The sequence below is a fragment of the Sus scrofa genome, chromosome 3 (assembly GCF_054392235.1).
Source record: "Sus scrofa isolate SSC_HxYL_T2T_F1_AM1 chromosome 3, Sscrofa_HxYL_maternal_Yorkshire_Landrace_v2.0, whole genome shotgun sequence".
Taxonomy (NCBI): domain Eukaryota; kingdom Metazoa; phylum Chordata; class Mammalia; order Artiodactyla; family Suidae; genus Sus; species Sus scrofa.
In genome coordinates this window covers 7,265,343-7,277,966 of record NC_139385.1, presented here as the reverse complement: position 1 = coordinate 7,277,966, position 12,624 = coordinate 7,265,343, and the positions used below count along the sequence as shown (strand labels likewise).

The window sequence follows — 12,624 nt, the reverse complement described above, 5'->3', positions numbered from 1 at the left end:
AAGAAACAGGGCAATTAAGTGTAAAACAAGATTATAGATATAAACATGGGGTGCGCTGGGACATTATGGTATCCATAAGCCTTACACAGGCAAGGAATGCTACTCAGGTGAGATGAATCCAGCTGCGTCTAGAGACAGGGGTTTATAATTAGTCACGTGTGGAAAGGGAGGAAGTGACGTCCCAGGAAGAAGCGAATGCCCCTGTGATACACACAGGTATCACGATCCAGGAGCATGTTGAGCTGAAGGGAGATGTCTCTTAAGGTCTTGGGAGTCAGGAAGGGGCTCAAAAAGCTGCTCACCCAAAAGGACTCGAGGTGCAGACAAGACCTGAGGATTCCAGGAAACCTTCAGGAACCAGGTACGTTTCACTCACTTTGAACTATCCCATAATTTGCCTTAATGAGGAAAGCTCTGGAATTTTATTGTTTGGTTTTATTTAGTATGATGGAATATAAGAATCTTGGCAGTATTTGGATACCAAATACTGCCATTACTCAGTTTTTCCTGACTCTAAGTTGAATATTCTTTGACGTTTGTCAGTCTGAAAATATTTAAGAAGCCCTAATTGACTGTGATGTGCTCTTTCTTTACTGAACTTGATTAACCTGTTCTAAGATTTTACTTAACTTTTATGTGTTAGTATCATAAATAAGATTGACCTCTGCTTTTCATTTTCATGATACATTTCTGAAATTAAGTCTTGAGAAATTCCTCTCAAGAAAACGTATCGAAATACAGAAATTTCTCTGAACCCTGTAACTCTAAGGGAATGAGAGTTTTTTTAATGAGCAAATGCTGTGATGAACATGAAAACTAGGACAAGGTGTGGGAGGGAAAGATCATAGGCTTTGGAACCTGACAAACGTGAGTGGGGCCAGGACTTCAGTAAGGGAGGTGAGGGGCTGGAGGTACAACTTCACGGAGGTGCCTGGGGTCAGGCTGGGGCAGGGCTGGCACCTGCAAGAGAATCTGGCTTCAATTTCACCCCTTTGGTGACCTATCTGCCTCAGCCTCATGCAGCCTCTTGGTCATGAGTCTAGATACCAGCCCTGCTCCCACTACTCCCACAATCTCAGATGAGTTACTTCAGCCCTTTAACTTTAACCTCAATTATTTTCTTCTGCAAAGTGATTGCTTCTATTCACCTGTCTCCCAAGGTTCTTTGAAAATTGAGTAGATATATTCTAGTGAGCATATTTCCTGGAGTATCACAGGTGCACATTAAAGTTTGTTTCTTTAACCTCTGGATTCTACCCTGCAGCCCCTCTCCACCTCCCACAAAAAGATGCTGCAGGAGAAGTAGGTAGAAGGTAGATAATCACCGAGCTTTTTGCATGGATAGGTGTTTGGGCTCAGTCTAGAACATTGGTTCTCACACTGTCCTACATATACCAACAGCATCAGCATGACCTGGGAGTGTGTTAGAAATGGAAATTCTTGGAGTTCCCCTCATGGCTCAGTGGAAACAAATCTGACTAGCATCCATGAGGATGCAGGTTCGATCCCTGGCCTCGCTCAGTGGGTTAAGGATCCGGCATAGCTGTGGCTGTGGTGTAGGCTGGCAGCTGCAGTTCTGATTCGACCCCTAGCCTGGGAACCTCGTGTGCTGCAGGTAACACCCTACAAAGACAAAAAAAAAAAAAAAAAAAAAGAGAGAGAGAGAGAAATGTAAATTCTGGGTTTCCCAGTCAGATACTCTGGTAGGGGTCAGGATTAAGCAAACTGTTTTAACGAGCCCTCCATAGGATTTTTTTTTTTTTATTAAATTTTATTTTCCCACTGTACAGCAAGGGGGTCAGGTTATCCTTACATGTATACATTACAATTACAGTTTTTCCCCCACCATTTCTTCTGTTGCAACATGAGTATCTAGACATAGTTCTCAATGCTATTCAGCGGGATCTCCTTGTAAATCTATTCTACGTTGTGACTGATAAGCCCAAGCTCCCGATCCCTCCCACTCCCTCCCCCTCCCATCAGGCAGCCACAAGTCTCTTCTCCAAGTCCATGATTGATTTTCTTTTCTGAGGAGATGTTCATTTGTGCTGGATATTAGATTCCAGTTATAAGTGATGTCATATGGTATTTGTCTTTGTCTTTCTGGCTCATTTCACTCAGTATGAGATTCTCTAGTTCCATCCATGTTGCTGCAAATGGCATGATGTCATCCTTTTTTATGGCTGAGTAGTATTCCATCGTGTATATATACCACCTCTTCCGAATCCAATCCTCTGTCGATGGACATTTTGATTGTTTCCATGTCCTGGCTATTGTGAATAGTGCTGCAATGAACATGCAGGTGCATGTGTCTCTTTTAAGTAGAGCTTTGTCCGGATAGATGCCCAAGAGTGGGATTGCAGGGTCATATGAAAGTTCTATGTATAGATTTCTAAGGTATCTCCAAACTGTTCTCCATAGTGGCTGTACCAGTTTACATTCCCACCAACAGTGCAGGAGGGTTCCCTTTTCTCCACAGCCCCTCCAGCACTTGTTATTTGTGGATTTATTAATGATGGCCATTCTGACTGGTGTGAGGTGGTATCTCATGGTAGTTTTGATTTGCATTTCTCTTATAATCAGCGATTTTGAGCATTTTTTCATGTGTTTGTTGGCCATCTGTATATCTTCCTTGGAGAAATGTCTATTCAGGTCTTTTGCCCATTTTTCCATTGATTGATTGGTTTTTTTGCTGTTGAGTTGTATAAGTTGCTTGTATATTCTAGAGATTAAGCCCTTGTCAGTTGCATCATTTGAAACTATTTTCTCCCATTCTGTAAGTTGTCTTTTTGTTTTCTTTTGGGTTTCCTTTGCTGTGCAAAAGCTTTTCAGTTTGATGAGGTCCCATGGGTTTATTTTTGCTCTAATTTCTATTGCTTTGGGAGACTGACCTGAGAAAATATTCATGATGTTGATGTCAGAGAGTGTTTTGCCTATGTTTTCTTCTAGGAGTTTGATGGTGTCCTGTCGTATATTTAAGTCTTTCAGCCATTTGGAGTTTATTTTTGTGCATGGTGTGAGGGTGTGTTCTAGTTTCATTGCTTTGCATACAGCTGTCCAGGTTTCCCAGCAATGCTTGCTGAATAGACTTTCCTTTTCCCATTTGATGTTCTTGCCTCCCTTGTCAAAGATTAATTGACCATAGGTGTCAGGGTTAATTTCCAGATTCTCTATTCTGTTCCATTGGTCTGTCTGTCTGTTTTGATACCAGTACCACACTGTTTTGATGACTGTGGCTTTGTAGTATTTCTTGAAGTCTGGGAGAGTTATGCCTCCTGCTTGGTTTTTGTTTCTCAGGATTGCTCTGGCGATTCTGGGTCTTTTGTTGTTCCATATAAATGTTTGGATTGTTTGTTCTAGTTCTGTGAAAAATGTCATGGGTCATTTGATAGGGATTGCATTGAATCTGTAGATTGCTTTGGGTAGGATGGCCATTTTCACAATATTGATTTTTCCAATCCAGGAACATGGAATATCTTTCCATTTCTTTACATCTTCTTTGATTTCTTTGATTAAGGTTTTATAGTTCTCGGCATATAGGTCCTTTACCTCTTTGGTTAGGTGTATTCCGAGGTATTTGATTTTGTGAGGTACAATTTTAAAAGGTATCGTATTTTTGTATTCCTTTTCTAATGTTTCATTGCTGGTATACAGAAATGCAACTGACTTCTGAATGTTAATCTTATATCCTGCCACTTTGCTGAATTTATTAATCAGTTCAAGGAGTTTTGGGGTTGAGTCCTTAGGGTTTTCTAGGTATAGAATCATGTCATCTGCATACAGTGACAGTTTGATCTCTTCTCTTCCTATATGGATGCCTTTGATTTCTTTTGTTTGTCTAATTGCTGTGGCTAAGACTTCCAAAACTATGTTGAAGAGCAGTGGTGAGAGTGGGCATCCCTGTCTTGTTCCAGTTTTGAGTGAGAAGGCTTTCAGTTTTTCCCCATTGAGGATTATATTTGCTGTGGGTTTATCATAAATGGCTTTGATTATATTCAGGAATGTTCCCTCTATACCCACTTTGGCGAGGGTCTTGATCATGAATGGATGTTGAACTTTGTCAAATGCTTTTTCTGCATCTATTGAGATGATCATATGATTTTTGACTTTTTTTTTGTTAATGTGGTGTATGATGTTGATTGATTTGCGTATGTTGAACCATCCTTGTGAACCTGGGATGAACCCAACCTGGTCATGGTGTATAATTTTTTTGATATGTTGTTGGATTCGGTTGGGTAAGATTTTGTTGAGAATTTTTGCATCTATATTCATCAATGATATTGGGCGATAGTTTTCTTTTTTGGTGGTATCTCTGCCTGGTTTTGGAATGAGGGTGATGGTGGCCTCATAGAATGTCTTTGGGAGTATTCCTTCTTCTTCAACCTTTTGAAAGAGTTTAAGGAGGATGGGCACCAATTCCTCTTTATATGTTTGATAGAATTCACCTGTGAAGCCATCTGGTCCTGGGCTTTTATTTGTAGGGAGTGATTTTATGACCTCTTCAATTTCATTTCTAGTGATTGGTCTGTTCAGTTGGTCTGTTTCTGCTTGATTCAGTTTTGGCAGGCTGTAAGATTCTAGAAAATTGTCCATTTCTTCCAGATTGTCAAACTTATTGCCATATAGTTGTTCATAGTATTCTCTTATGGTTTTTTGTATTTCTGCTGTATCCGTTGTGATTTCTCCTTTTTCATTTATAATTTTGGTGATTTGGGTTCTTTCTCTCCTCTTTTTAGTGAGTCTGGCCAGGGGTTTATCAATTTTGTTCACCTTTTCAAAGAACCAGCTCTTGGTTTTATTAATTTTCTCTATTGTTTTTTGAGTCTCTATTTTATTGATTTCTTCTTTGATCTTTACAATTTCCTTCCTTCTGCTGACTTTAGGACTTCTTTGTTCTTCTTTTTCTAATTCATTTAGGTGGAGGGTTAAGTTGTCAATTTGGGATCTTTCTTCTTTTCTGAGAAAGGCCTGGATTGCTATAAATTTCCCTCTGAGCACTGCTTTCGCAGCATCCCATAGATTTTGAGAGGTTGTGTCTTCATTATCATTTGTTTCAAGATAGTTTTTAATTTCCTTCTTGATTTCCTCATTGACCCATTGGTTTTTTAGTAGCATGTTGTTTAGTCTCCATGGAGTAGGTTTTTTCTCTTTCCTTTTCCCATGGTTGATTTCTAATTTCATGGCATTGTGGTCAGAGAAGATACTTGAGATAATTTCTATGCTCCTAAATTTATTGAGATTCGCTTTATGTCCCAATATGTGGTCGATTCTTGAGAATGTTCCATGAGCATTTGAGAAGAATGTGTATTCTGCTTTTTTTGGATGTAGTGTCCTGAAGATATCAATTAAGTCTAACTTTTCTATTGTTTCCTTTAGGATCTCTGTTGCTTTATTGGTTTTCTGTCTAGAGGATCTGTCCATTGATGTGAGGGGGGTATTTAGGTCTCCTACTATGATTGTATTCTCATCAATATCTCCCTTTATGTCTGTTAATATTTGTTGTATGTATCTGGGTGCTCCTATGTTTGGGGCATATATGTTGACGATAGTAACATCCTCTCCTTGGATGGATCCCTTAAGCATTAAATAGTGTCCTTCTTTGTCTTTCTTTATGTCTTTTGTTTTAAAGTCTATTTTGTCTGATATGAGCGTTGCAACTCCTGCTTTTCTGTCATGTCTATTGGCATGAAATACTTTTCCCCAGCCTTTCACTTTCAATCTATATGTATCTTTTGTCCTAAGGTGAGTTTCTTGTAGGCAGCATATTGAAGGTTTTTGCCGTTTTATCCACTCAGCCATTCTGTGTCTTTTGATTGGGGCATTCAGTCCATTGACATTTAAGGTGATAATTGATAGATGATTATTTATTGCCATTTGATCCTCGTGTTCCAGTTGATTCTATGGTTCTCCATTCTTCTTTTTTTTTTTTTTTTTTTTTTTTTTTTTTTTTTTTTTGGTTGGATGGTCTCCTGTTATTATCTGCTTGAGTGTATTTTTTTTTTCATTTTTTGCAAATGCAATATTTGGTTTTGGCTTGTGGTTGCCCTGTTTTTTAAGTATGCTAACCCCTTCCCATAATTGTGTGTTTTAGCCTGATGGTCCTGTAAGTTCAAACACTTCATTATTATATTAAAATTAAGAAGAGAGACATACATACAAACAAAAAGGATTATTTACCTCCTAACATCCCTTGCCCACATTTTATGGTTTTGATGACTCTTTTATTTTTTTCTTTTTAATTTTATTTTGTTTGAAGCATGTTCATGATTAAATCTGTATGCTGGCTTATTTGAGTGACTGCTCTCTGATTGTATCTTCCTCAGTCCTAGTTCTTCCTCTTCTTCTTCTTCTTCTTTTTTTTTTTTCTTTTCTTTTTTCTTCCCTTTCCTTCCTTTCTTTTTGGTTTAGAGAAGCCCTTTCAATATTTCCTTTAACCTGGGTTTTGTGTTGCTGTATTCTTTAAGTTTTTGTTTGTTGGGAAAAATTTTTATTTCCCCTTCTATTTTAAATGATATTCTTGCTGGATAGAGTATTCTAGGTTGCATATTTTTTCCTTTGAGCACTTTAAATATCTCTTGCCATTCCCTCCTGGCCTGTAGTGTTTCTGTAGAGAAATCAGCTGATATTCTTATGGGGGTTCCCTTGTAGGTAACATTCTGTTTTTCTCTTGCTGCCTTTAGGATCCTCTCTTTATCACTAACTTTTGCCATTTTTATTATGATGTGTCTTGGTGTGGGTCTGTTTGGGTTCAGTTTGTTTGGGGCCCTCTGTGCTTCTTGTATCTTGAATCCAGTATCCTTTAGACTTGGGAAGTTTCCAGCGATAATTTCTTCAAATATATTTTCCATTCCCTTATCTTTTTCTACTCCTTCTGGAATTCCTATTATGCGTAGATTGGCCCGTTTTATATTATCCCATAGGTCTCTTATATTGCTTTCCAGTTTTTTGATTCGGTTTTCTGTCTGTTGACCAGATTGAGTGATTTCCATTATTCTATCTTCCATATCACTGATTCGTTCTTCTGCATTATTCATTCTAGTTTTTACTGCCCCTAGTTCAGTTTGCATCTCTGCAAATGAATGTTCTAGTTTTTCTTGGCTCCTCCTTATATTTTCTAGCTCCTTTCTGAGGGTATCTGCATTGCTGTTCATATCTTCTCTTAATTCCTTCAGTATTTTCACTATTTCTCTTTTGAACTCCAGGTCTGTCAGACTGCAGAGATCAGTTTCATTGTTGACTGTTTTAGGTGAGTTCTCCTCTTGGTTTGACTGGGGGTGGTTTCTCAGCTTCTTCATCTTGCTTGTTGTCTTCTTTCTCCTGAGGGAGTTGTACTCTCCGTTATCGGGTAGTGTTTGCCTTGTCACTGCCCTGGAATATTTCCTGAGGGCTGTCGTTGTTGGTCAATCTTTTTTTGAGGCAGTGTGGCTTTTCTGGAGTGTTGATGGGACTAACAGTGTTTCTTTGAAGCAAAGGAGGACTTCCTGAGGGCAGACAGGACTGGGAGGTCCACCCCACGATGGTAGGAGATTTCACTTGGTTCTCAGCACCCCCTGCCTCCATAGGATTCTGATGGGTGCTCATGGTGGAGAATCATGTTGTAGAAGAACTTGAGAATAATTGTGGCATTTGAATCAAGAAAGTAGCATCAAAGTATTTAAATGAGAGCAGCGTTCAGAGCTGTGACTGAATAAATGATAGATGACAGGGATTCAAGGCAGAAGGCAGGGAGCCTCATTAGGAAGATATTCCTTTAAAGTTAACTGTTCAGTTACCCAAAAGTGAACAACAATAGTGAAAGTGACCATGCCTAGGACAGAGGTTTTCAGTGGTGTGGATATAGCAGAAATACTGTCAATGGGAAGCTCCTTAGTGTGTATCTTGGTCCTTTCTAGATCTGCAAACCTGGGGATATTATCAGGGTCACAGCAGGTGGACAATAGATGCTTGCTTTTGAGTGAATGAACCCAGAGGATGTCCTACTCTGCTCATATTTAGGTGAAATAATTGGACATAATTAACTTTTTTTTAATCACACTCATGGCACATGGAAGTTCCTGGGCCAGGAACCAAACCAGGACCACAGCAGTGACCCAAGCCACTGCACTGACAATGCCAGAGTCTTACCCAGATGAGCCACAAGAGAATTCCTGTCATTTCAATTTCAAAGAAAAAAACCTGTTCTCTGGCATATGAACATCAACAAAACAGATGCTGTTCGGGCTCCTTGGCCTTTGATATACCAAGCGAACCCAGACATCATGAACTTGGAATTTTTCTCTTTGCCATGATGCTTTATTTGTTGTTGAATTAGAGTCATCTGGGTAAATGTGAGTATGTGAAGAGCTCATGAGAATCACTGAACCCATAGTAATGGCATGTCACTTCTCTTGCCAGATATGAAGCAATGTGTGAGGTGTGTAGAGGATCAGTACTCAAATAGTGACCAAGACCATTGCCTGTCAAAGGTGGTGACCTTCCTGGCCTGTGGAGATCCTCTGGAGGTCCTGGCCTGCACAGCCCTTGGTCTGTCTGTGCTCACAGCTGGGACTCTTGGGGTCTTTCTGAAGCACAGGGACACCCCCATAGTTAAAACTAATAACCGGGCTCCCAACTACATACCACTCGTCTCCCTCATCCTGTGCTGCCTCTGCTCCTTCCTCTTCCTTGGCCGTCCCAACACTGCCACCTGCCTCCTCCAGAAAATGAGTTTTGGGCTCATCTTCACTGTGGCCGTTTCCACCACTTTGGCTAAAACCATCACTGTGGTCCTGGCTTTCAAGGTCACAACCCCAGGGGGAGAGATGTGGCAGTGGTTGCTCTCAGGGGCCCACAATGCCCCCATTGCCATCTGCTCCTTGATTCAAGGGACTTTCTGTGCAGTCTGGTTGGGGACCTCTTCCCCTTTCATGGACATAGATGCACATTCGCAGCCTGCCCCCCTGATTGTCATGTGCAACAAGGGCTCTGCCATGATGTTGTATCTTTCCTTAGGATACTGGGTTTCCTTGGCCCTCTTGAGCTTCACCCTGGCTTTCCTGGCCTGGAGCCTGCCTGACACTTTCAGTGAAGCCAAGTGTCTGACATCCAGCATGCTGTTGTTCTGTAGTGTCTGGATCACATTTCTCCCTTTGTACAATAGCTCCAAGGGGAAGGTCACGGTGGTGGTGGAGGTCTTTTGCATCTTGGCTTCCAGTGCTGGGTTACTGTGCTGCATTTTTGCCCCCAACTGCTGTCACATCTTCCTCGGTCGGAGAGTAATACCCTGCCGAGACTAAGGGGCAAAGCCAACTGTGGCAGAAAAATAAATACTGTAAGGTTTTTGTGCTTTAATGTTTTCCCAGCATATTTAGAAAACTTGAAAATTAAACAAAACTTGAAGAGTTGTCTCTTCCCACACTTTGCCATGGGTATCTAACTGTTCCAGCATCATTTTTCCCATTGATTGGGAATGCCCCAGTCATGGTAAACTATTTCTCTGGATATAAATCTGTGTTCTACACTCACATTTCCTTCACTGATTCTTTCCCTGAATAAATACCTTCTTCTTCTCACTTCCTAGATTTCATAGCATGCTCTGACAGCTGATAAGTTTGTTCTTTGATATTGCTGTTTTGCAGTTATTTTCTGTTTATTCTTAACAATTTTCTCTTTGACTTGACTTTTTGAATGGTCTTGGAATGTTCCATAATACACAATAAAAGATTTGGATTATTATTATTATTAGAGAAATGCAAATCAAAACTAATATTAGGCACCACCTCCCAGTGGTCATAATGCCCATCATTAACAAATTAACAAATAACAAATGCTAGTGAGGGTGTGGAGAATATGGACCCCCTCATACACTGTTGGTGGGAATGTAATTTGGGACAACCTCTGTGGAAAACAGTATGGAGCTACCTCAGAAAACTACATATAGAACTACCACATGATCCAGCAATCCCACTCCTGCGCATTTATCCAGGCAAAACTTTCATTGAGAAAGGTACATGCACCCTATATTCATTGCAGAAATATTCACAATAGCCAAGACATGGAAACAACCTAAATGTCTGTCAACAGATGAATGGATTAAGATGATGTGGTATAAGTTCACAATGGAATACTACTCAGCCATAAAAGAGAACAAAATAATGCCATTTGCAGCAATGTGGATGGAACTAGAGACTCTCATGCTAAGTGAAGTAAGTCAGAAAGAGATAAACACCCTATGATATAACTTATGTCTGGAATTTAATGCATGCAAAAATGAACGTGTCTACAGGGAAAAAAAAAAAAAACCCTCCATGGCCATGGATAACAGAATTGTGGTTGCAAAGGGGGACCAGGAGGGAGTGGGTTGGACTGTGAGTTTGGGGTTAGTAGATGCAATCTTTTGCATTTGGAATAGATAAGCAACGAGATCCTACTGTGTAGCACAGTTGTGGTGGAACATGATGGAGTATAATGTGAGGAAAATAATGTGTATATATGTATGTATGACTGGGCCACTTTGCTGTACAGCAGAAATTGACCTAACATTGTGAATCAACCATAGTAAAAAATTATAAAAAAGAAAGAAATCCCTTTACTAGTAAAAAAAAATTATTTATTTTTATTTTTTTAAATTTTATTTCCCCAATAAATTATTTTTTTCCTACTGTACAGCATGGTGACCCAGTTACACATACATGTATACATTCTTTTTTCTCACATTATCCTGATCCATCATAAGTGACTATACAGTAGTTCCCAGTGCTACACAGCAGATCTCATTGCTAATCCATTCCAAAGGCAATAGTCTGCATCTATTAACCCCAAGCTCCCAATCCATCCCATTCCCTCCCCCTCCCCCTTGGCAACCATAAGTCTATTCTCCAAGTTCATGATTTTCTTTTCTGTGGAAAGGTTCATTTGTGCCATTTTTTAGATTCCAGGTATAAGTGGTATCATGTGGTATTTGTCTTTCTCTTTGTGACTTACTTCACCTAGTGTAAGAGCCTCTAGTTGCATCCATGTTGCTGCACATCTTTTGCCTTTTACTAAAAATAAGATTTAGATTGGAATTATTTTGATTTCAAACATTCATTTTAGGAAGGATCAACTTCTTTTTAATAAAGTTTCCCACTAAGGAATGCAGGTTTTCTCCATCTTATCCTTTTCTTTTTCTTTTTTAAAGTTTTATATTTTCTGAGTGCTTATTTGGGTTAATAAGTAATGTATTGTTTCCTGCTTTTTTTTTTTTGAACTGACTGGTTGTCTTCTGTTATTTATTAGTTGATTCTTTTGGAATCTAAGGTATGAATAATAATATTTCTTTCAAGATACTTGTTTCTTTCCAATTGTATTAAATGAGAGTCTTCAACACAATGATTAACAGTAGTAGTAATTGTGAGCTTTGTGTTCTTGGATTTGGTGGAAAGGTTTCTATATTTTTTTCACTAAAATGTATGTTTGTGCCTTTGGATCACATCTTCTTTTGATTGTAATAAATATCTCATTGATGACGAGAGTGCCCTGTATTCAACCCAAATTAATTTTTTACATAAATTTTGAAAATTTTGATAAAATATACATAATATAAAATTTACTATCATAACCATTTTAAAATACACATTTCTGTAAGAAGCAGATTCACAAGATGGTGTGACCAATTCCAGAGCTCTTTTCATCTTCTCAAAATAAAACTCAACAAAAATGGGACCACTCCCTATCCCCTGCCTCTACCATTCTACTGCCTTTCTCTATGAATTACACGAGCTACCTCATAGAAGTAGAATCATAACCTGTGTGTCTTCTGATGTATAGTTTATTTAAAATAATATCCTTAAACTTCATCTCTCTGTAGCATGTGTCAGAATTTTCTTCCTTTTTTCAGGCTTAATAATATTCCATTGTATTTCTATGGCCCACGTTTGTTTACCCATTCATCGATCCATGGGTACTTGAGTTGATTCCCCTTCTAGGCTACTGTGGATTATGCTACTGTGAACAAAGTTGTACAAATACCTCTGTGAAATCCTGCTTTTAATTCTTTTGGGCATATACTTAGAAATGGAATTTCTGGATCACATGGTAATTCCATTTATAATAGTTCGAGGAACCACCAAATTGTCCACTCTAATGGCTGCACCATTTTACATTCCCACCAACAGTGCACAAGCTTTGCAGTTTCTCCACATCCCTAACACTTTCTAGTCTCTGCTTTTTTAATAATAGTCATCTCGATAAGCATGTGGTGATATCTCATTGTGTTAACAGTCGTCTTTCTTAAAGAGCGAGATTTAGTTTTCTTGTTTTAATAGATATAAATGATATATAACATTGTATTATTCCATGTGTACAACATAATAATTTGTTATTTGTGTATGTCCCAAAAGGATTAACACAGTAAGTTTAGTAATTAACCTCACAGAGTTAGAATATTTCTCTTATTATAAGAACTTCTAAAATGTTTTAACAACTTGCAAATATACAGTTTAATATTGTTAACAGTATTCACCATGCAATACATTAAATCCTTCAAACTCATTGACCTTACAACTGGAAGTTGTTACCTTTTGATCCCCTTCACCCATTTCCCCCACCCCCAGGGCCACCTCTGGCAGTCACTAATCTGTTCCCTGTATCTAAAAGTTGAGCGTG

At 38.9% G+C, this 12,624-nt stretch overlaps 1 protein-coding gene across 1 annotated transcript; it reads left to right on the top strand.

The window, feature by feature from the left end:
- The first annotated feature begins 8,375 nt into the window (after positions 1-8,375).
- On the top strand, positions 8,376-9,275 carry LOC146404358 (vomeronasal type-2 receptor 116-like). Its single transcript, XM_085016198.1, has one exon. The coding sequence runs from the start codon at positions 8,376-8,378 to the stop codon at positions 9,273-9,275; it is 900 nt and encodes a 299-aa protein (XP_084872324.1).
- Positions 9,276-12,624: the final 3,349 nt, after the last annotated feature.